The sequence below is a fragment of the Hevea brasiliensis genome, chromosome 12, assembly GCF_030052815.1.
Source record: "Hevea brasiliensis isolate MT/VB/25A 57/8 chromosome 12, ASM3005281v1, whole genome shotgun sequence".
NCBI lineage: Eukaryota > Viridiplantae > Streptophyta > Magnoliopsida > Malpighiales > Euphorbiaceae > Hevea > Hevea brasiliensis.
The window spans coordinates 14,358,922-14,383,890 of NC_079504.1; the positions used below are offsets into that span (position 1 = coordinate 14,358,922).

Sequence of the window (24,969 nt, forward strand, 5' to 3'; positions counted from 1 at the left end):
TTGAGTTTTTCCAGGTGGAAAATATTGTGCAAGAAATGCATCAGTGAGTTGCTCCCAATTTGTAATGGAGTTGTGAGGTAAAGAGTCAAGCCAATCCAATGCTCTATCTTTCAAAGAGAACGGGAATAGCTTCAATCTTGCTGCATCATCAGACACTCCAGGTTGTTTTTGCATGTCACAGATCATAGCAAACTTCTTCAGATGTGTGTGTAGATTTTCAGAAGGATGTCCTCCAAATTGAGAATTCTGAATCATTTGAAGAACTCCAAAATCCATCTTGTAACTATTTGCATCAATTCTTGGTCTTGCTATGCTCTCTCTCAAGTCATCAAAACGTGGAAAAGCATGATCCATCATACTTCCCCTAGGCACGTTTGCATTAACAACTTCTTCACCATGGGCTGCATTTTCATTGTTTCGATCATTTCCAGCATTAACACCAATTCTAATTTTTTCATCAGCCATGTCTTCTTCTAATTCAGTTTCTCTCAAGGCTTCTTTCCTTTTTCTGGTTTCTTTCTTGTTGGCTTTACAAAATTTCTCAATTTCAGGATTGAACAATAAGGATGTGTCACTTGTGCTTCTAGCTCTTCTCATAAAAGATTAAAAGTACCTGAAAAAGAACAAACAAACACAAAATGAAAAGATAACAAAGATAAAACTATAAACAACTAAAATAATCAAGAATTCAATATTAAACAAACAACTCCCCGGCAACGGTGCCAAAAACTTGATGCGTCCCTACCGCAAGTGCACGGGTCGTACAAGTAGTATAGAAAAGATATCGTTCCCACGAGGAGTTGTGTTAATGATTGAATTTTTGATATAAAAAGTTGAGTAAATTGAAATATTTTTGAAATTAAAGTAATGAATTAATAGGTATTGAGAATGTGAAATCTATGTATGCAAAATTAATAATCTATTCAACAATGTATTAATTAAACTAAAATTGCATCAAATTGAAATAAGCAAGTTCAAATATGGCAATATTCAAAATGGCAAGTAATTAAATTCGATTAGAAATTAACAATGGTAAAAAGGCGATTCCGGAGTTCGGGATTTCATATCCGAGCTATTTTGGGATTTTAAATTGGTTATCCAATCTTGTGAAACTTATAGTTTTAAGGAGATTAATTCTTAAATCCTTCGAATACCCTTTCGAGTGAGACAAAGAGTGCCTTAATCAAACTAATCCTACTTTCGTGGAGTTAGAATTAATTAAGACCCATTAAGTTCTTTAATTAATCTGTGAATCCTCTTAATCCTTAGTCTATTTCTAGATCTAAGTTAATTAAGTCCAATTCCTTGATTATCTATCAAAAGGCCTTCTCCTTTCGGTGCCTCAACCATGGATTAAGAACATCACTTAATGGGATCCTACACTAAGCATGTCATTAAGTACACAAGAAATGAATAAAACTCATTAGGACCACAAAATATGGATTACCCAATCAAAATCCACAAAATATCTCAAATATTACAACCCTTACTCCAGAATCAAAGGTAAAACTACTCACTATCCATAATGCTTACAAGATATATTGAGTTTAAATGGAAATAAAGCTTTAATCTAAGCTAAGGAATAAGAAATTAAACACTAGAAATATAGAAAAATGTAAGGGAAGAAAGAAATCTGCAAATCTTGGTTGAAAATGGTGTGGAAGGTGAAAGTGACTCTTCGAATTCTGCATCTCCTCTCCTTTCCTTTTCTGCTCCTTGTCTCATTTCCTAAAATGGGAAAATGAGACTATTTATAGCATTTTTCTGACATGGAGCCCTAAAATGGTATGTTCTAGGAGGAATTATCTGAGGGAATCTTCTGCCAGCTCATTAATGAACTCTTTATGGGACTGCATAAGTGGACTGCATAAGTTATGCAGTCCCTTATGCAGTTTTCGGCTGATTCTGGTTCACTTATGCGAAACTGCATGACTTGGTGCATAGGCTATGCAAAATTCCGTGAAGGTGCATAAGGGAGGCGAGAATGTGCATAAGCTATGCAGTCTCCTTATGCACATTTCGGTTGGTTCTGGAACAGTGATTTTTCTCCTTATGCAGATCTGCATAGCTTATGCGGCAAGTTATGCACAATTTGGTCAATGCATATTTCAGCTTGAAAACTTGTTTTTGACATCTTTGGCTGTAGAAGTCACTCCTCAATGGCAAAATTTCTCTTCAGTCCTTCAAAAACACCATTTTTCCTACAAAACAAAGTAAAAGATACAAATTAATCCAAAATCGACAATTATGGAAAACTAACTAATTAACTAATGAAATTAGCTAAAAAAAAAACTAATAATAGAATAAAATAGCTATAAAATTAGACCTAAATGACTATGCAAAATGTATGCATCATCTCGCCAAACCAAAGTTTTCTCTTAAAACACCTCCCATGCCGCTGAATCCAAACCTTCCAAAAATAGAGCCTTCGGTGTTCCCTTTTAAATAGTTAGAGGGAGGTGGATTCCAATGCAAGATAGGCCTTGTGACTCTAGTGTTTGTGCAGGATCATTTGGAGACCTGTGTATGGAAGGTAAGCACTTCCACTTTTCATCCAAAGAGACACTTTAAAAATGGGATTTTTTTTTTGCCTAAACTTAGTCTAGTAAATCAAGACCAGACTCGAATACTTGTGTTTTTCGTATTTCACGAGGACTTATAGTTTTAGATAGATTCTTTATTTTCTTAGATAAATTTTATTTATATTTCTTAGTCTAATTAGAACTCTAAAATATTACTTCTAATTCTACTTAATTTAGGTCTTTAAATATATTTTTTATTTAGATTAAAAATTTTAGGATTTGGAACTCTATAAATTCCAATTATATTTTCTTTATGTACAAGTTTTTAGATTTATTTTAATGAAATTTTCTTCTTAATAAAGCTGATTTGCTTTATTTTATCTTTAGATTCTAGATTGAATATTGTATTTCTTAAGATCTTATATATCTTGAAGAGTTTGATCGATTCTTTTCTGCGCTATACGACACCATGGTGGTGATAATCAACCTCATAACAATGATTAGGGGTTGTCAACTGTTTAGAGAGCAATCAAAGAAATTATATTTGGGTCTAGTCTTAATTTGTGCACCGCATCACTACCTATCACCCAATCACGCACGATATAAAATATGTGATGACATTCACTCATTAAATACATGAATTGAGTCTATAGCAATTTGAGTTTAGGCAAGAATTTCTCCTAACAATAATGTTACTACACAATGCTCTACATGACATGGTTGGGCGCCTTTAAAAGAAACCTCATTTTGCAGGAGCCATATGATACATGCATTTTGCATAGTCATTTAGGTTTAATTTCATGGCCATTTTATTTAATTCTTAGTCACTTTTAGTTAATTTTATTAGTTATTTAGATAGTTTTTCATGATTGTCAATTTTTGGATTAATTTATAATTTTACTTTATTTTGTAGGAAAAATGGTATTTTTGAGGGACTAAAAAAGAAATTTTGCCAATGAGGAATGATTTCTACAACCAAAGATATCAAAAAACAAGTTTGAAAGTTAAATTATGCAGTGGCCAAATTGTGCATAACTTGCAGCATAAGTTGTGCAGTTATGCACAGGGAGAAGAAGCAATTTTTCCTTTCCTGCCGAAATCTGCATAAGTCACTGCATGACTTATGTAGACTTGCTCCTTGCTTATGCAGCTTCACACAGAAGGCCCAGAAATCTGCCAAAAACTGCATAAGGGACTGCATAACTTATGCAGTCCACTTATGCAGTTTTATAGAGTTTTCATAATGAGCTGGCAGAAGATTCCCACATGAAAAACACACCTCAAACACACCATTTTAGGGCTACTAGTCAGAAAAAGATATAAATAGGCTCTTATCTCATTTTGGAAAAGTAGGAGGAGACACAAAAGGAGCAGCAGTAGGGGAAGAGTCAGAAATTAGAGAGCAAAACGTCACCTCTCCATTTCTAGACCAGATTTGGAGATTTCTTTCCTTTCTTGCATATTTCCTACCTTTCTTGTATTGGGTTTCTTAGTTCTTAGCTTAGATTAAAGACTTATTTCCATATTAACTCAGAATTTCTTGTAAATATTATGGATAGTGAGTAGTTTTCATTAGATTCTGGAGTGAGGATGTAATATTTGAGATATTTTGTGGATTTTGATTGGGTAATCCATATTTTGTGGTTTTAATGAGTTTTATTCATTTCTTGTGTGCTCAATGACATGCTTAGTGTAGGATCCCATTAAGTGTTGTTCTTAATGTATGGTTGAAGCACCGAAAGGAGAAAATCTTGTGATAGATAATCAAGAAATTGGACTTAATTAACTTAGATCTAGAAATAGACTAAGGATTAAGAGGATTTACAGATTAATTAAGGAACTTAATGGGTCTTGATTAATTTTAACTCCACGAAAGTAGGATTAAATTGATTAAGGCACTCTTTGTCCCACTGAAAGGGTATTCAAAAGATTTAAAAATTAATCTCCTTAAAACCTGTAAGTTCCATAAGATTGGATAACCAATTTAAAAATCCCAAAATAGCTTGAATATGAACTCTCAAACTCCGGAATCGCCTCTTTTATTATTGTTAATTTCTAATCGAATTTAATTACTTGCCATTTTAAATCTTGCCATATTTCAATTTGCTTATTTTAATTTGATGCAAATTTAGTTAAATCATTACATCGTTGAATAGATTATTAATTTTACACATATAGATTTCACACTTCAATATCTATCAATTTATTGCTTTAATTTCAAAAATAGCTCAAATTAGTCAATTTTCATATCAAAAATTCAATCATTAACACAACTCCTCGTGGGAACGATATCTTTTCTATATTACTTGTATGACTCGTGCACTTGCGGTTGGGTCACATCAAGTTTTTAGCGCCGTTGCCGGGGAGTTGTTTGTTTAAGATTGAATTCTTGATTATTTTAGTTATTTATAGTTTTATCTTTGTTATCTTTTCATTTTGTGTTTGTTTATTCTTTTTTAGGTACTCTTAATCTTTTATGAGAAGAGCTAGAAGCACAAGTGACATATCCTTATTGTTTAATCCTAAAATTGAGAAATTTTGTAGAGCTAACAAGAAAGAAACCAGAAAAAGGAAAGAAGCCTTAAGAGTAACTGAAATTGAAGCAGACATGGCTGATGAAAGAACTAGAATTGGTGGTGGTAATGCTGGAAATGATCGAAACAATGAAAAAGCAGCCCAAGGTGAAGAGGTTGTAAATGCTAATGTGCCTAGGGGAAGTATGATGGATCATGCATTTCCTCGTTTTTATGATTTGAGAGAGAGTATAGCAAGACCAAGAATTGATGCAAATAGTTACAAGATGGATTTTGGAGTTCTTCAAATGATTCAAAATTCTCAATTTGGTGGACATCTTTCTGAAAATCCACACACACATCTAAAGAAGTTTACTATGATTTGTGATATGCAAAAACAACTTGGAGTATCTAATGATGCAGCAAGATTGAAGCTATTCCCATTCTCTTTAAAGGATAGAGCATTGGATTGGCTTGATTCTCTACCTCACAACTCCATTATAAATTGGGAGCAACTCACTAATGCATTTCTTGCACAATATTTTCCACCTGGAAAAACTCAAGAATTGAGGAATCAAATGACAGCTTTCAGACCAAGGGAAGATGAAACTATATATGAATCATGGATGAGATGGAAGGAATCAGAGAGACAATGCCCACATCATGCCATTCCAAAATGGATGATAAATCAGAATTTTTACACCAATATTACTCCTACAATTAGAGGGATTATTGATGCTCAAACAGGAGGAGAATTTATTATGAAGCATGAAGATGAAGCTTATGAGCTATTGGAGAAAATTGCAAAGAATACTCATATTTGGAGTAGTCCAAGAGGACCAACTCCAACTTAAAAGAGGCAAGCTGCTGGAATGTATGAACTTGATCCATTCAACATGATTAATGCAAAGTTTGATGCACTTACAAATGTTTTGGCTAAGAAGATGGAAGATTTAAGTATATTGGTTAGTTCATCATCATCATCTAGAAGTTCACAACAAGTTGCTTATGCAGAAGGAACTACCAGCTGTGGAGTAGACTATGGAAAGCAAGCTGCATATGTTGGTAATTATGGAAACAAACAAATGGGGAATCCTTACTCTCAAACTTATAACCCAACTTGGAGGAATTATCCCAACTTTTCATGGGCAAATCAGCAAAATCAAGTCCCAAATCAGAATCTTCAACCACAACAGCAACAAGGAATTCCATATCAGCAAAATAGGCAACCATTGCCTAATTTTCAGCAGAGAAACATGAATCCTGCACCTTAACCAAAATAGCAAGAACAAAGTTCCACCACAGAAGCTTTATTACAATAGATTCTTGCTAACCAAACTAAGCATGATGAAGAGATGAGAGAGATGAAAGCAAGGCTAGAACAGATGCAAACACATAACAGAATGTTGAAAAATCAGATTGCACAATAAGCATCTTTCTCAGGTACCAAGTCTTTTGGAAAACTTCCAAGTCAATCAGAAAACCCAAGAGAGCAGTGTTAAGCTATTACTTTAAGAAGTGGGAAGGTTGTAAATAATGAGAAGAGTGAAAAAAATGAGAAAAGTGAAAATAGTGAGAAGAGAGAAAATGAGAAAGAAATTGATGAGAGTGAAAAACAAGAAAGTTAGAAAGAAAGTACAGAAAAAGGTAAAGAGAAAATTGAAGAGAAGGAAGACAAGTATACACCTCCATAGCCTTATAAGCCACAGCTTCCCTTTTCACAAAGATTTCAGAAAGCCAAGCTTGATAAGCAATTTGGAAAGTTCTTAGAGGTTTTGAAGAAGCTATACATAAATGTGCCTTTTATTGATGCTCTTTCACAAATGCCTTCTTATGCAAAATTTTTAAAAGAAATTCTCTCAAACAAGAGGAAACTTGAAGACTATGAAATTGTAGCTTTGATAGAAGAATGTAGAGCTATCCTCCAAAGGAAACTTCCTCCAAAGCTCAAGGATCCTGGGAGTTTTTCAATTCCATGCCACATTGGGGAATCATGTTCTACAAAAGCTTTATGTGATTTAGGGGCTAGTGTTAGCCTTATGCCCCTCTCCATTTATGAGAAGCTCAATATGGGAGATCTTAAGCCAACCCACATTTATCTTCAGTTAGCTGACAAATCAATTAAATATCCTGAAGGGATTTTGGAGAATTTGCCTTTGAAGGTTGGAAAGTTCTATATACCTTTTGATTTTGTCATCTTGGACATGAAAGAGGATTCTAATATCCCAATTATCTTGGGAAGTCCCTTTCTAGCTACAGCAGGAGCATTGATTGATGTTAAGGGAGAAAAATTAACTCTTAAAGTTGGTGAAGATCAATTGGTTTTCAATATTAATAACACTATGAAGAAGCATCATTCTGAAGCTGATACTTGTTTGAGAATTGATATCATTGATGAGCTGGTTGAAGAACACTTCAGAAAGAGATATCTAGAAGATCCACTTGAAAATTGCTTGGTTCATGGAGGAAGCATAGACTATGACAACCCTCATGTGGCTGCATATGCTCAACATTTAGAGGGTAGTCCACCATTCATTTCTGCCCCAGTTTTTCAACTCACACAAAAGGAAAAAGTCAAATCTAAGCAACCATCATTCAAGGAAGAAGATGCACCTAAGGTAGAACTTAAGCAACTTCCTTCTCAGCTCAGGTATGAATTTCTTGGCCCCAATAACACTTATCCAGTAATTGTAAATGCAAACTTGAGCACTTTAGAGGTTGATAAGCTGTTAATAATGTTGAGGCAATTTAGGAAAGTTTTAGGATATACCATAGATGACATTAAGGGAATAAGTCCACACTTTTGCATGCATAGAATTATTTTGGAAGAAAATTGTAAGCCATCTATTGAACATCAGAGGAGGTTGAACCCAAATAAGAAAGAAGTTGTTAAAAAAGAAATTTTGAAGTTGCTTGATGCAGGGATCATATATCCTATCTCGCATAGATTTGGGTGAGTCCAGTACATGTTGTCCCTAAAAAAGGTGGAATGACAGTGGTCAAAAATGAAAATAACGAATTAATTCCCACCAGAATAGTGACTAGTTGGCGAATGTGCATAGATTACAGAAAATTAAATATTGCCACTAGAAAAGATCATTTTCCACTTCCCTTCATTGATCAAATGTTAGAAAGACTGGCTAGGCATTTTTATTTTTGCTATTTAGATGGGTATTCAGGATTTTTCCAAATCCCTATCCATCCAAATGATCAAGAGAAAACCACTTTTACTTGTCCATAAGGAAACTTTGCTTATAGGAGGATGCCATTTGGGTTGTATAATGCACCAGCCACTTTTCAAAGGTGTATGATGGCAATCTTCTTAGATTTCATTGAAGATATAATGGAGGTTTTTATGGATGACTTTTCTGTTTATGGATCTTCATTTGACATATGCTTGGCTAACCTTTCTAAAGTTTTGCAGCGATGTGCAGATACTGACCTTGTGTTAAACTGGGAAAAGTGTCATTTCATGGTTCAGGAAGGGATAGTACTTGGACATTTGGTGTCTAACAGAGGAATAGAGGTTGATAAAGCCAAGGTTGAAGTGATAGAGAAGATGGCTCCTCCTACCAATGTCAAAGGAATTCGAAGTTTTTTAGGACATGCCGGGTTCTACAGATGCTATATCAAAGATTTTTCTAAAATAGCCAAACCTTAGTCTCATTTGTTAAGTCATGACACACCATTTGTATTTGACCAAGAGTGTTTGGATGCCTTTTGTAGGTTGAAGCAAGCTCTTATCACTGCACCAATCATGCAACTGCCTGATTGGAGCCTACCTTTTGAAATTATGTGTGATGCTAGCAACTATGCAATTGGAGTTGTTCTTGGTCAAAGAAAGGACAAAAGGGCTTATGCTATTTATTATGCTAGTAGAACACTGGATGAGGCTCAAACAAGTTATGCAACAGCTGAAAAGGAATTCTTAGCAATTGTCTTTGCATTGGAAAAGTTCAGACCTTACATTATTGACTCAAAGGTGGTTATATTTTCAGATCATGCTGCTATCTGGTATTTACTCTGTAAAAGGGAGGCTAAACCTAGGCTCATTAGGTGGATTCTAATGCTACAAGAGTTTAATTTGGAAATTAAAGATAACAAAGGAGCTGAAAATGTAGTTGCGGATAATCTTAGTAGGTTGAAATTAGATGATGAAGAAATGGATGAAGTCCCTATTGATGAGTTTTTCTTGGATGAACAACTTTTCTCTCTTGTTGCTAAACTACCTTGGTATGCAGACTTGGTGAATTATCTATCTTGTAGAGTTTTACCTCTAGGAATGACATGGCAACAAAAGAAAAAGTTTTACATGAGGCAAAATTTTATAGATGGGATGATCCTTTACTCTTTAGGAGATGTTGTGATGGTTTAATAAGAAGATGTATTCCTGATGAGGAGATAGAGAGTGTTATGCATCATTGCTATACTTCTGATTATGGAGGACACTTTGGAATCTCTAAAACAGCTAGTAAAATTCTGCAGGCTGGTTTCTTTTGGCCAAAGCTTTTCAAGGATGTGAGGAAATTTATGTTAGAATGTGATAAATGTCAAAGAAGTGGAAATCTGTCAAAAAGAGATGAAATGCCCCTAAATGATATTCTTGAGATGGAATTATTCGATGTATGGGGAATAGATTTTATGGGCCCATTTCCTCCTTCATATGGTAATAAATACATTCTAGTTGGAGTTGACTATGTGTCAAAGTGGGTAGAAGCTATTGCAACTCCAACTAATGATGCTAAGGTGGTAGTGAAATTCTTGAAGAAATTTGTCTTGAGTAGATTTGGAGCTCCAAGGGCTGTAATTAGTGATGGGGGTTCACATTTTTGTAATAAGCAATTTGAGAGCTTAATGAGGAAGTATGGGGTAATGCACAAACTAGCTACCCCATACCATCCTCAAACTTCAGGACAAGTTGAAATTTCTAACAGAGAACTAAAACATATCTTGGAGAAAACAGTGAGCAATTCTTGGAAAGATTGGTCTGTTAAACTAGATGATGCTTTATGGGCATATAGGACTTCTTACAAAACCCCTATAGGAACTACTCCCTTTAGGTTGGTGTATGGTAAGTCTTGTCATTTACCTGTGGAGCTAGAGCATAAAGCATATTGGGCCATTCAGACCTTGAATTTTGATCTCAAGCAAGCTGGTGAGAAGAGGCTACTGCAACTTAATGAGCTTGAAAAATTGAGGATGGATGCCTATGAAAGTGCCTGTATTTATAAAGAAAGAACTAAAGTTTGGCATGATAAGCATCTTAGAAAAAAGGAATTTAAAGAAGGTGATTCAGTTTTATTGTTCAACTCAAGATTGAAAGTGTTCCCTGGAAAACTTAAATCAAGGTGGACTAGTCCATATAGAGTTTCTAAGGTTTTCCCTTATGGAGCAATTGAAATTTGGAGTGAAAAATCTGGGAATTTTAAGGTCAATGGGCATAGATTGAAACATTACATAACTGGAGACCCAATAAAGGGAGCAAGCTGTTACAAGCTCTCTGATCCCTCACCTCTTTTTTAGTGAGATGCATGAAGAGTCAAGCTAAGGACTATAAATTAGCGCTCTTGGGAGGCACCCCAAGTTCTTTTATTTTGCTTTTGTTGATTTACTTTTATTTGCATTACCTTTTTTTTTTTTTATCTTAAATCTCCCCAAATTCAATTTTTGACATTGCTTAATTTTGTCTTTTGTAGATGTATTTCAATGGATGAAGGTTGTTGCACTGTTGGGAAGTAACTCTTAATCTGATATTTTATCCATTAACTCTCCCAAGATTGGTTTATTTTCATTGCATAACCTGTGCAGGACCCCTTCTTGGCTTATGCAGAAAATTTTTACCAAAAAGGGTTTGCAGCATATGGTATTTGCTTCTTTGTTAAGGTTGGGTGTGTAACTTTTATGTAATTGTGCTTATCATGTTAATATGATGGTAAGTAGGTCATTTTAGTAGTTTTGAACTTAATTGGGTTATGTGATTCAATGTGCACATGCTGCATTTTCTTGGCAAAACTTGGAGAGTTTATTTTTTTTTTTATGGATAAGTGCAATTTTGTGCAGATTTTTATTGAGCTTTAATGTGCTAGAATGTTAATTTGCAGGGTTTGAGTTGAAATGGAATAACTCACATATGTCTCTTATGCAGAACTTTCTTCTACAAGCTTTTATGGTGCAATTGTGATGGATTTTGCATATATTAATGTGTTTTTTATGATAGTTTCTCATGATTTATACTTCACAAGGTTACATTCTTTATTCTTGTGTATTTTTCAAACTTGCAAAGCATTTTATTGTAATCTGAATCTTGTTGAAATGTGCATAAGTAACTGCATAACTTATGCAGCTTTCAGGTCTCATTTTTTGTCATTTTTCTTTTCTGCCAAAACATGCATAAGCTCTTTCATAACTTATGCAATCCTGCATAACCAAATTTTTGCCATTTCATTTCTTACCGAAATTTGCATAAAGGTGTGCATAACTTATGCAATTCTGCACCGCCACATTTTTGCCAATTTTCAATTTCTACCGAAACTTGCATAAGTGTGTGCATAACTTAATGCACTCTTGCATAACTTCAAATCTTGCATTTTCATTTCTGCCGAAGTCTGCATGACTAAGTGCATAGCTTATGTACTTTTGCATAACCAAATTTTCTGGGATTTCATTTTCCGCCGAAACTTGCATAAGAGAGTGCATAAGTTATACACTTTTGCATAACCAATTTTTCAGACTTCCCATTTTCCGTCGAAACTTGCATAAGAAAGTGCATAAGTCATGCACTTTTTGCACGACTAACTTTTCAGACTTCCAATTTCTGCCGAAACTTACATAAGAGAGGGCATAACTTATGCACACCCATTCTCCCCTTATGCAGAAAATCGCACGTCCTGTGCAAATCAAAATTTTTGGTACCCCACTTTCCCACCTCCCACTTCTCGTTATTTCTGTTCACAACCTCCCTCCTGTTCATTTTTCTCAGCATTAATCCTTCTCCCCACACCCCCTTTTTCGCCGACCGAAACCCTAATATCCCTTTCTCTCTTTTATTTTCTTCTTCCCTCCTACATTCCCACCATCGTCGACCATCGCCATGGAAATCCCTTCCCTTCAAGGCCCTCTTCTCCAAGTCATGCCCCTAGCAATGCAAGCCTTCAATCTCGATTCTCCTCCACAATAAACCCCTCCACCTCCTCCTACATCCACCTATAAGAGGAGAATCCGATCGAAATCAACCCAACCTATGGCCTCTGCACCACCTCTCACAAAATGCAAGGACCCACCTGCTACTCCACTTTCGGAGCCTACACCCAAAACCCCCAGAACTTCTGCTTCCACAAGACAAGGGGTTGGTGTTTTTACCTCTACCCCACAAGCCAAATCACCCTACTCTAGTAAGAAGCAACCTTCAGCAGCAGCAACACAGTTATCAAAACTACCTTGGCCCCTTTTTGATGCAACCCATAAGGCAACTTTTAAGAGGCTAAAGGACAAAAAAGTGCAACCCACTAGGTGCATTTTTGCAGATGCCCTCCAATCAGTTGGTTTATTTGATAATGTTATTGCCTACCTTGATGGCCTAGGTTGGATGGAATTTGTGCATAAACAAGAACTAGTTTATCCAGCTCTAGTTTTGGAATTTATTTCCTCATTTTCTGCTACTCTGAAATTTCATGAGATAAATTATAAGCCAACTATGAAATTTAAGTACTTTGGGCAAAATAGAGAGCTATCATTAGATGAATTTCACAGTATTTTTGGGTTTGCTATTGATGGATTGTTTAGGGTACCATATACAGGCATAGAGGTAGCAAATAAAGGTGTTTGGAATGCTGTTCAATTTTGGAGAAGTATTACAAACCAATCTCAGAGTTTTTAAACTGGCAGATCCAATACCTCCCAAATAATAGACCCAGCACTTAGATTTATCCATAGGCTTATTACTAGCACTATCTTAGGCCGAGGGACTAGTTCTTGTGCTGTTGGAAAATCTGACTTGTTCATGCTATGGTGTGCTTTTCACAAAGTCAAAATATCTCCTGGTTACTTCTTCTGTGAGCATGTGTTACATATTGCTACCAAATCTGTAGGTGATATAGTCATGGGTGGGCTCATAACTGTTATAGCTAAACATTTTGGTTTTGATCCGGAAGAGCATCCTCTACTAGCACTTTCAGACACTCTATATTTTGATGCTACTCACTTATCCAAAACTAGATTCAGTTTGCCACCATCTGACACTGCACAATCAGTAGCAGATACAGGACCATCTGCACAACCAGAGGCACAACCTGCACCAGCAGTCCAACAACCTTCTGTTGAACCTGCACTACATACTCAATCTGCACAGGATACCCCAGCAAAATCTGCACAGCCAACACCATCTGCAGCTTGACCTTCTTCCTCCACAGCCCCTCCTCCCTTCAACACTAAAGCCTTATTCACCTATCTTGAGAGGCTTAGTGATGATGTATATTTTGTAGATAGGAAGCTTGAATCTGGTCTTGATACCCTTAAGGATCTTGTTATGGAAACCAAAGATAAGCAAAAAGAGTTAAAAGAGATGATGAAGCAGCTCATGGCTTTTCTGGGTATGCCACCTCCGCCTCCATCACCTCCTCTAGAACCACCCCTTCAGCAGCAGCCAGCTCCATCTAGTCCTTTAGCAGCACCTTTGGACAAGGGCAAAACCATAGAATTAGATTAGTTTTTATCTTGCTTTTGTTCAACTTCTAGGAGCTTTTCTTTTTAGATGTGCTAAAACAATTTTAGTTTGTCTTGAATTATGTTTTCTTGAAGTTCAATTGGATGGCTATTCCATTAGTTTTTCATTGCTTTTCATTGCCTTTGCTACCCTTTTATGCATACTTGTCAATACACTATATATATTTACATACTTCTGCTGGTGTTTGCAAATTTTTCCTTGATATATCATTATGCTGCAGCTTTTCAATATACTACACAGGCTGTGAAACTCCTTATGCAAATGTTCTGCATAGCATATGCAGTCCCTTATGCAACTCATGTCATGCTGTACAGCTTATGCACTCTCCTTATGCACTTATTCTGCAAAGTATTTATTCTGCATAATCTGTGCAGCTTTCTTATGCATCACCATCATCTTTTGAATTCACATTTTAAATGTTAAAACACTGCCCTATACCAGGTAACTCTTTCTTTTTGCTTTTAAATTTAACTATTCCTGGTTATTCCTCTTTGCTTTGAGTTTTCATGCTGCACTGCTTTAGACATTGAGGACAATGTCCAATTTTGAGTTGGAGGTGTGCATTTTGATTCTTGCTACATTTTTCACATTTTGAGTATAGGAACATCTCATCCCATTCCATTTACATATATATTGTAAATATTTTACATACACATCCATACATACATATACATAACACATTCACATATACATTATACATCACTTAGAAATTGTACACATTGCACACAAATAGATTTCCTCCATTTAGTTAATGCATTGCTCATTTTTAGGAATCATGCATTTATAAAATAAAATTTTTGCCAAGTCCTTTGAGTTATAGGAAGTTGCTTATGAGAATGATTTGACTTACCTTTAGTTGGGTTTGTAGATTGAAAGTTTCCTAAAAGGTGCAAAGTTTTGAAGTGTTTGTCATTTGCCTATATCTTCTTAGCCAAAAAGCCACCCAACTAGTCATTTGGAGATGGAAGTGTTTAGAGAGAGCTATAGAATAATAAGTAGTCAAGTGATGTCTCACTAATCCTAGAACAAATTTTCTAAACCTTTCAAGGTGAAATACCAGCTTGTACTTGAAAAGAGAGATGATTAGACATTCTTTGATTTAAACCTTCTCATTTTAAACCTTTGGCCTTTTTCCTAATTAAAATTAACCCTTGCAAACCCCTTTGAGCCTTTATATTCCTAATTTTTCTTGAAACCCTTATTGTTACCTAGCCAATGAACTAAATACTCCAACCCTTTCCATGAGGATAATTATTTATTAGGTACACTTATATTCATATTAAAAAAATAATAAAAAATAAATAAAAAAAGAAAAAAAAGAAAAAGAAAAAAAATATATAATAATGAAAGAGGGAAGAAATGCTTGTCATCTTGTAAAAGTGCTAGTATATATGCTTTTCACTATTATCATTCAAATTGAAAGTAATCCACCTAAAGTAATTAAAAGAAATGAGTTTGGGGGTGGCATTTTTAGGAACAATCATCAAGAGAAAATACAAGATACAAGTTTAAAGTATCAAAGTGTCCCTCCATTTTATGTATTTTGTAAAATATGCTAGCACTTGAAAATTCTCATTGTGTATTTCTCTCCTCCATATATATATATATATATATATAAAAGAGGAAGAAGAGAGAAAAAGAAAGAAAAAAAAAAGAAGAAGTGTACCTTATGTTTTCAAGATTGAAAATATTCTCATACTTTGAATCCTTTTTACCCTTTTTCTTCTTAGCCCCATTACATTCCTAAAAAGACCTTTGATCTCTTGATAGTACTTGCTACATTAGTGGAGATAGGAGTAGGGAATTTGCTTATGAGATTGGAAAATTATCCATTCATTCATTAAATTTCATCATTCTATATAGAGACACTTTGGCTATTGATTGTTCTAGAATTCCTTTTGAGCATGACTCTCTCTTTTGATTGGTTGGTTTGGGAATTTTCGATGATATTTGGCTTGATGGCTAAGCGGTGAAAGCTTGGATAAGCATTAAATTCTTTGCATCTTGAAGGATGGGTATATGGATTGTTGGTATGGCTAAAGATGTGTTAAGTTACTTTAATAAGTGATTTTCATAGCTCTTTGGACAAGGCACCCCTAAAAATTGCATTATATTTTTAAAATTTGCTTGAGGACAAGCAAATATTTGAGTTTGGGGGTATTTGATACGTGCATTTTGCATAGTCATTTAGGTTTAATTTCATGGCCATTTTATTTAATTATTAGTCACTTTTAGCTAATTTTATTAGTTATTTAGATAGTTTTTCATGATTGCCAATTTTTGAATTAATTTGTAATTTTACTTTGTTTTGTAGGAAAAATAGTGTTTTTGAGGGACTGAAAAAGAAATTTTGCCAATGAGGAAAGATTTCTATAGCCAAAGATATCAAAAAGAAAGTTTGAAAGTTAAATTATGCAGTGGCCAAATTGTGTATAACTTGCCGCATAAGTTGTGCAGTTCTGCACAGGAAGAAGAAGCAATTTTTCCTTTCCTGCCGAAATCTGCACAAGTCACTGCATGACTTATGCAGACTTGCTCCTTGCTTATACAGCTTCACACAGAGGGCCCAGAAACCTGCCGAAAACTACATAAGGGACTGCATAACTTATGCAATCCACTTATGCAGTTTTATAGAGTCTTCATAATGAGCTGACAGAAGATTCCCACATGAAAAACACACCTCAAACACACCATTTTAGGGCTACTTTTCAGAAAAAGATATAAATAAGCCCTTATCTTATTTTGGAAAGGGATGAGGAGACAAAAAAGGAGCATCAGCAGGGGAAGAGTCAGAAATTAGAGAGCAAAACGTCACCTCTCTATTTCTAGACCAAATTTGGAGATTTTTTTTCCTTTCTTGAATATTTCCTACCTTTCTTGTATTGGGTTTCTTAGTTCTTAGCTTAGATTAAAGACTTATTTCCATATTAACTCAGAATTTCTTGTAAATATTATGGATAATGAGTAGTTTTCATTAGATTCTAGAGTGGAGATGTAATATTTGAGATGTTTTGTGGATTTTGATTGGGTAATCCATATTTTGTGGTTTTAATGAGTTTTATTCATTTCTTGTGTGCTCAATGATATGCTTAGTGTAGGATCCCATTAAGTGTTGTTCTTAATCCATGGTTGAAGCACCGAAAGGAGAAAACCTTGTGATAGATAATCAAGAAATTGGACTTAATTAACTTAGATCTAGAAATAGACTAAGGATTAATAGGATTTACAGATTAATTAAGGAACTTAATGGGTCTTGATTAATTTTAATTCCATGAAAGTAGGATTAAATTGATTAAGGCACTTTTTGTCCCACTCGAAAGCGTATTCAAAGGATTTAAGAATTAATCTTCTTAAAACCCGTAAGTTTCATAAGATTGGATAACCAATTTAAAAATCCCAAAATAGCTTGAATATGAACCCCCGAACTCCGGAATCACCTCTTTATTATTGTTAATTTCTAATCGAGTTTAATTACTTGCCATTTTAAACCTTGACATATTTCAATTTGCTTATTTTAATTTGATGCAAATTTAGTTAAATCATTACATTGTTGAATATATTATTAATTTTACACATATAGATTTCACACTTCAATATCGATCAATTTATTGCTTTAATTTCAAAAATAGCTCAAATTAGTCAATTTTCATATCAAAGATTCAATCATTAATACAACTCCTCGTGGGAACGATATATTTTCTATATTACTTGTACGATCCATGCACTTGCGGTTGGGCCACATCAACATATGAACCACAGAATGGCAAAGAATAAGCAAGTCGAAAAAATTCCTTTGTATGCTACCAATAGCTAATTAAGGCCCCCCATTGCTGGAAGAAGGAAGATACATCCATGGGGTGGCAAAAGGATGTGTTCCACCATTTAAGAAGAAGTTCCAGCAATGAAGATATATCCATTGCAGATTATCAGTTTGCTGGATGGGTACTATACCTTCATTTTTGAATCAGATTCCTCTAATGCTGGGTCCTGGCTAAGCAGTTCAAGTGATGCTCCATGGAGACTTGGTTAACCTGATTCAATCTTCTCTCTAAACCTTTCTGCTTCTTTACCTAGTGTAGCTAAATTTGGGAGGAACGTGAAGATGAGCTTGTGGCGTATCTTTGATTTCCTCTGTTCTATTGTTGTCTTTTGCTTTATTGTAAGGGGTTTTGTTAGGAGTTTTTTTATTATTTGCTACCTTTAGCTTTAGGCAGGTGGAAGGGGTAGGCTTGCTGGCCTTGGGTTTCGCCTCAAATGGTTTTTTACCCTTCCCTTCTATTTTTTCTTTACTCATTAATGAAATAATTATTATTTTTATGTGGCATGAGTTTTACATATATTTTAATGGATCTGAATTATGATCTGATCCAAAAGTTTTGTGTTGTAACCTGATTAAAAATGAGATATGTGATGATAGCAGATGTTATAAACTAATATAAATATTGTATTTTCTACTTTATGCTGTAAATTTTTGAGATATTTGAGACACACATTGGATTAAGATTTGAAAGTTTTGAATAATAGTAAAACTCTTTTTTTCATCTTTTATCTGTAATGTGTTTCGAATTTGCGTGTGTCCTATAAAAAGAAAGCTACAGCCTTAAATCAGAAAACTTAAAAAAAAAAGGTTTTTTATTCAATCACTTATACAAATCAGGGAAATAATAAGTTTAGCAAATCAAGACAGACAAATTACATGTCTTGAAGATATTATTACATTTGCAAACAAATAAGCAACACATAATTGAAAGGTCACAATGCTTTGACGCACTCACTGATTAATAACTGATCGAAATTAACCTTAATTGTGGAAAACAGCCTATGAACAAGGTGGCATGTACGCTGGAGGACTCCGAAGACTTGTGGCCTTAGTTTTGCCATTTTTCACGATAAGAACAGTATCCATTCCCCAGCTTGCGTGCCGTTCCAAGTGACAGTGGATGAACCATACCCCTGAAATTACAAAAAATTAAACCTTATTAATATCTACAATATGAATGCAAATTTAGGGTATAGAGTAACTCGAATCATGTGATCATCTATAAAAGGAGGATCAATTTGATTCTGACTGAAATTATATATATAGTTCCATTTCATTTTTTGTTTGTTTAGGATATTGAATTCATTACCTATGATCTATATAATTACTTGTAGGTGAACTAATTGAGTCTATGTTAACCTGTATAAAAAATTCAGTAAGAAAATTTACCAGGATTATTTGCAAAAAATCTAATGGCGACCCATCCATTCTTTGGAACTCCAACGGTATTGAGTTCTGGAGGATCAATCAAATTATATGACAGTGGATCAGTCAGATTGTTGAAATTTCCTGTACCATTCCCAACCACGTAGAAACTATTGCCATGTACATGCATTGGATGGTTCTCGGCAGCACCAATATTAGTCCCCTGGAAAACTATCTCAACTGCATCTCCATAGTTTAACATCTTCACCTTCGTACCTGTGGCTGTAAACACTGAAACATTGGTTGTATCTCCAGTGAAGTTAAAAAAGTTTGGCGGAAAACTTGGGAAATCCTCGTCAAAAACTCCAGTCAAGCTCCTGCATAAAGATACATATTCAGATAGGAATTATTTAGTTTATGGAACATAAATTTGAAAAATTATTAGGTATACCCGGTATATATGCACTATATCCTACAATCATGTTACCCACTTTCCATAGCTAATTATTAGATACACTGGGAGTATTAAAAATCCCACATAATTGTAAGAAATGGTGCATGTACACCGAGTGTGCACCTAATAATTTCTCACTTTTCATATTATAAAGAGAGCTTATTTTCTAATAATTTCTCACTTTTCATATTATAAAGAGAGCTTATTTTTCTGTGAGAGAGGGAGCACTATTTTTTAGTGTTCCCTGTATATATAATAATTAGTCCATAGATTTATTTGTGTATGTGTTGGACGAGAAAGAAGGCAATTATATAGGTACCTGTAGTAAGCTTCAAGGATATCAATATCTGGGGTCACAAAACTAACATTATTCAAGCTTGCAGCTAGTCTATCACCATTGGGTCCTGCACAGGATGCATTAGCGCAAGGCAGTTCATTTACCGAAATTGTTATGTAGAGATGTTGAGTGATATTTTTGGGGACATTTACTGGGTGATTTTTGCTAGCTAAGCTCCTAAGGCGAGTAGTGAAATTGGAAGCGGCAGAATCATTAGTAATACTAGGTAGGGTTGGGAATGGGATAGAAGATGGGCGAGTAAAATTGCCTTTGTATTGGAGAATTGCTGTACTGGTGGTATTGTCAAAGGGAGCAACGCTATCAAAGAAAGGATTAGAAGACATGTAATAGTAACTGGGAGCCTGGTTTGCTGTGACCAAAACGTCCATTGTTTGTCCTGGAGTTATCATTATGTGGTCTGTGGTTATAGGTTTAAGGTATGCCCCATCCTGTCCTACAACTGTTAGACTGTGGTTTGCAATTCCAAAGAATTGTTCTTCGTTCATCACTGCGTTGATTAGGCGGAGAAGATAGGTCTTTCCATACTCAACTAGCAAATGAAATGTGGTTTCTGCAACAGACCAAATATCATCAAAAGATATAAATTATTATAAGATGCAATACTTAAGTCTGTATTTTTATTTATAATTTATGGTGAATTAAGTCGACATAAAAATTTCTCAAGGATAGAAAAGTTTACGTACCATTGGAGCATGGATACAAATCTCCGGGTTGGCCGTTAATAGTGTAAGCATCAGAGATGTTTGGATCGCCACCAGTTGCAAGGGCTTCGTCAATTATTGCCTTTACATCTCCCTTAAACCATGATGCTGCCAAATTCATGAAATTGTGATCCAAGTTATCAAATGTATATTTTTGATGAGGAAATTAAAATTAGTTAGCTCACCAATCACAAGTGTTTGCTGGGAATAAGGAGTAGGGTATGGATAAGTGGTGCCAGCAGCAGGTAAAATGACGATGGCACCGTGGACGGTGGCTCTGGTCCAGTCGCTATGTGCATGCCACCAGAGAGTTCCTTCTTCGGTGGTAAATATGACTTCGTATGTGAAGTTCTTTCCGGGTTGAATTGGGCACTGTGTGATGTTTTCTGGACCGTCCGACCATGGATTCCTTGGTTGTTTCACTCCATGCCTGCCGAATTTGATTAATTAATTAAATCCTAAGCCTATGAAAATAAATAAATAAATCGTAAATCTGTAATTATCTGTATATGTCACTAATTTTTTTTAAGATATTATTATCTTAAAATAAGTATATAAAGAGAGACATACTAAAAAATTTTAAGATATTATTATGTTATTATCTTAAAATAACATAATAATTTGAGTATATTAAATTGAGAGAGGGATATAATTGACGTCCAAAAATAAAGTATCATAATATGAGAGCCCAATAAAAAGAGTTGCGAACATTCCACGGGCTATGTTGTCCCATTCCAACAACCGTAAATTGGAGCAAATGTCATTGCTTTTATTATTAGAATGATGATATACATTGTTATTTTTTTTAATGCATGCTCACGTTCGTACAATATGCAACTCTTTTCTTTTCTTTTCTTCTCCAACTTGGTCATGTTTATATAGTTCAACCATTTGAATTATTAAAAAAATAAATAAATAATTCATGTAAGAGGAGGAGATGATTACCAATGAATTGTAACACCATAATTTCCTTGATTATGTACATTAACATAAATTATATCCCCTTTATGAACTGCTATTGTTGGTCCAGGAAAACTTCCATTTACGGTGAGCATACTCTTGGTGCTGCACAACTTTGTAAAATTTGTCTCTTGTACCTGCAATCACATAATTTTTCATTAAAATTTTGGCTTATCAAACAAATTATACACTAAAATTAAGAATTATATTACTAAATTAATAACCTGATAGCCTGATTTTAGTCTGTGGTGTTATGATTAAGTTTTTCTTGATTTGTATTATCTAATAAATTTTTACTTATAAAAAAATTACGTAATTAACATAAAATCTCATTAAAAAAAAAAGTGAGCACAGCCAATAAATTTTATAAATTAATTTAATAAAATTAAAATTATTTTTAAAATTATAAGAATATCACTTATTTGAAAATTAAAATTTTATAAGAATTCAATTCAATTAATTTCTTCTTGATTAATTTCTATACTTAAAATAAAAGAATTTATTTTTTTTAATTTAAAAAATCTCATTTTAAAAATAATAGCAATCAAGTTTGATTGTACGAAAATTCAATTGAATTTTTTTTTCTTGCAAATGATTTATGAGTTCAAAATTCAATTGGAGCTACCAACAAAAAATAAAAAGTAGAAATGATTTCTATAGTGCAAAGAAGCAATCACTTACAACAAAATCATAGTATTTGATGTTGCCAAAGGCCATGCAAAGGAGAAGTCCATCCAGAAGCATAAACCCTAAAAACCCTAACATCACATCCACTTTCTTTGATCCCATTCCCACACTTCTCTCCAGACAAAACGGAAACTTCTTTATATGTATATTCTGTCTCTGTGTTCCTCAGGTTGCCCCCGATCGATGACTTGTAATTTTTTAGCCTGCATCTATAGATGTATTTATAGAACAGAAGAAGATTAGGTTTAGTGCTTAGCTGGGTTGCTTCCTCCTGGATATTTCTCTAACGTATTGGACAATTCAAAATTCAAGGACAAAGCTAACAGATTAACATAAGGCGACTTTTTAAAAAATGAATTTTTCATAAGGCACAAGAAAACCATGGGATCCTACAAGTGGGGAAGGTGGGTTCTTGCATTCCAAAAGGAATTTGATCTTTAATTAATTACTAATTACATTCTTTGGTTCCAAACTTATTCGATATGATAGTAGGGAAGTTTGTAATTAAGGTAGCTTAGCTTCATTGCAGTATTAAATTCTATGCAATTAGTCACTGAAAGATAAAATTAATTAATGTTAAATTAAAGTCAACCTCGCTTGGAATTCTTGTTGTAATTAAACATAGCAAACAAAGAAGATGTGATTGATTATTTGACATTCTTTCCTAAATAATTATTTGTTTATTTATTATTTTGATAAGCCATATATTAAATTTATTAATAGAAAATAAAAATAGATTCTTTCCTAATTTATTATTATCATTATTATTTTTTGGGAGGTAAACAACAGGCCATAATTACTCCAGCAAGTGCTTTACTAGATTGCTATATATTATCTCAATGGAAAATTCTTGTCTAAATAAAGTTTATTATTTATTCAAAATATAAATATATAAGACACATATATATAATAGATCAATATTATCATAAACTTTATATCTTGTGTTTATGGTGAATAGGTTTAGGTAAGATAAATCATTAATTAACGATCTTGGTTCATTCTTCTATAATTTAATAAAATAATCTAAAATACTTTTTCAACAATTGAACTCTGATTAATAATGAAAACTCTTAATCTTATCTACTAGAGTAGTCTTGTAAAGTAAAAATTATATACTTGCTAGTTTAATAACATATTTGCTCGGCTAATACACCTCTTCATATATCTAGAAGACAAAGAAGAAAACTTTGTTTCAAATTTGACTGGTTGTTCCTGTTAAAATAAAACAAAAGACTGGCTGCTATGGCTGGTTCGTTTTTATATTACCAAATCATTTTGTATATGAATATATATTTTGTCTATTTGAAAAAATTATTATTATTATTATTATTATTATTATTATTATTATTATTATTATTATTATTATTATTATTATTATTATTATTATTATTTCAAAATGTTTAAAAGAGAAGAAGGTATGTGCAAGAAAAATGAATCTCTAAACATTTAATTGGGCAATTGGTCCTGTGATTGTATAATAAAAATTATAAATTATCTTAAAAGTTTTATTTTGTTTGTTATATTGGTCAGACTATATATAAGTTTCCCATTTTGTTAATGGAGGAGGACTGCCTAAAATGAATATTGATTTTTGTTTATATTCCAAGAATCAAGACTTTTCATAGGCAATTCAGAAAGATCTTCTTTCCCTCCCCCATTAATTTCAAGAAAATTTCCATGTCATTTTCCTCTAACCAAATTATTAAAGGCCCAATGAAAGGATGGGTTTATCTTAATTGCGTGAAGAAATTAACATATCTTAAGTCTCAGTGTGGGATTGGGACCTTTGTTTTGGGCTATAAGCTTTGAGATTCCTTCAGGAAGCAACGTTTTGTTTGTCCATTGTAGACATGAAAATGATTGACATAAAATGTCAAAAACTGGTCCCAAAATTGTAGCCTAGTTAATAACTAATTGAGTTGACCTAAGTATACATTTTGGATACAACAAGCTAAACTTCCAAGGAATAAAGTTGAAAGTTGAAACAATCGGCAAATGGTCACCATTGTTTTGTTAAGGAGAGGGGAGGAGTGGAGATTTAAACGTAACACCTGTTAGGCTAGTGATATACTTTTAGTTATTGAATCAAGTCAGATTAAGTTAGATAGCCATAATTAATTGAATATATATATATATACTTTACAAATTTTTTATTAATTTCATACAAATAATTTATGCTTATTGATGGATTAGAGAAACAAACTTAATATGATATCTGTAAATATATTGGGTTTTGATACTAATTAATTAATTTACTAAAACAAAAATTAGGCTCCAAATCGGGTCAAATATTTGGTAATTGGCATATATAGGAGTCGGGTTAAATATTTGGTAATTGGTATCTGGCTAGTAGGACAGCGACCCAAATTTCTTGAATCAAGTTAGGCACAACTTGTTTAGTAATGATGCGCTAAGGAATACTTCATTTTCATTGGCCTAATTTCAACATGTGTTCTAAATTTTTTTTTAGAATTAATTATTCTAAATTTCTAATTAATAGTATAATATATATATATATATATATATATATATATATATATATATATATATATATATATACACACACACATAAAAAATTATCTCAAGCATAAGTTTGGTCTATGAGTTTAGACTTCAGATGATTTTAAATCATAATTTGTCATTTTGTAAATATGTGATTTTGATAATTATTTAATTAAAATTATTAATATTGTATATTATCATGTAACAATAAAGATTGACTTGACATTATTAAATTTACCATTAAATACAATAAGTTAACTAAAATTCTCATATATGAATCTCACCCATTAAATATATGAATCTCATATATTTATATCTTAAATTCATAATAAATTTGATCGGTTGTGATTTTTATTTTAATTCTA

At 33.5% G+C, this 24,969-nt stretch overlaps 1 protein-coding gene and 1 non-coding gene across 2 annotated transcripts; both read right to left on the bottom strand.

Moving 5' to 3' along the window:
- Positions 1–5,598: 5,598 nt before the first annotated feature.
- On the bottom strand, positions 5,599–5,705 carry LOC131171535 (small nucleolar RNA R71). Its single transcript, XR_009142195.1, has one exon. It is a non-coding gene; the product is annotated as a small nucleolar RNA R71 (small nucleolar RNA).
- Positions 5,706–18,389: 12,684 nt separating this feature from the next.
- On the bottom strand, positions 18,390–22,277 carry LOC110659479 (putative laccase-9). The gene is made up of 7 exons (XM_021817428.2): positions 22,097–22,277; positions 21,401–21,552; positions 20,641–20,885; positions 20,438–20,563; positions 19,716–20,304; positions 18,967–19,319; positions 18,390–18,710 (listed from the first exon to the last, which is right to left on the bottom strand). Exons 1-7 carry the CDS (start codon positions 22,202–22,204, stop codon positions 18,577–18,579), a joined length of 1,707 nt encoding a protein of 568 aa, XP_021673120.2. The 5' UTR covers positions 22,205–22,277; the 3' UTR covers positions 18,390–18,576.
- Positions 22,278–24,969: the final 2,692 nt, after the last annotated feature.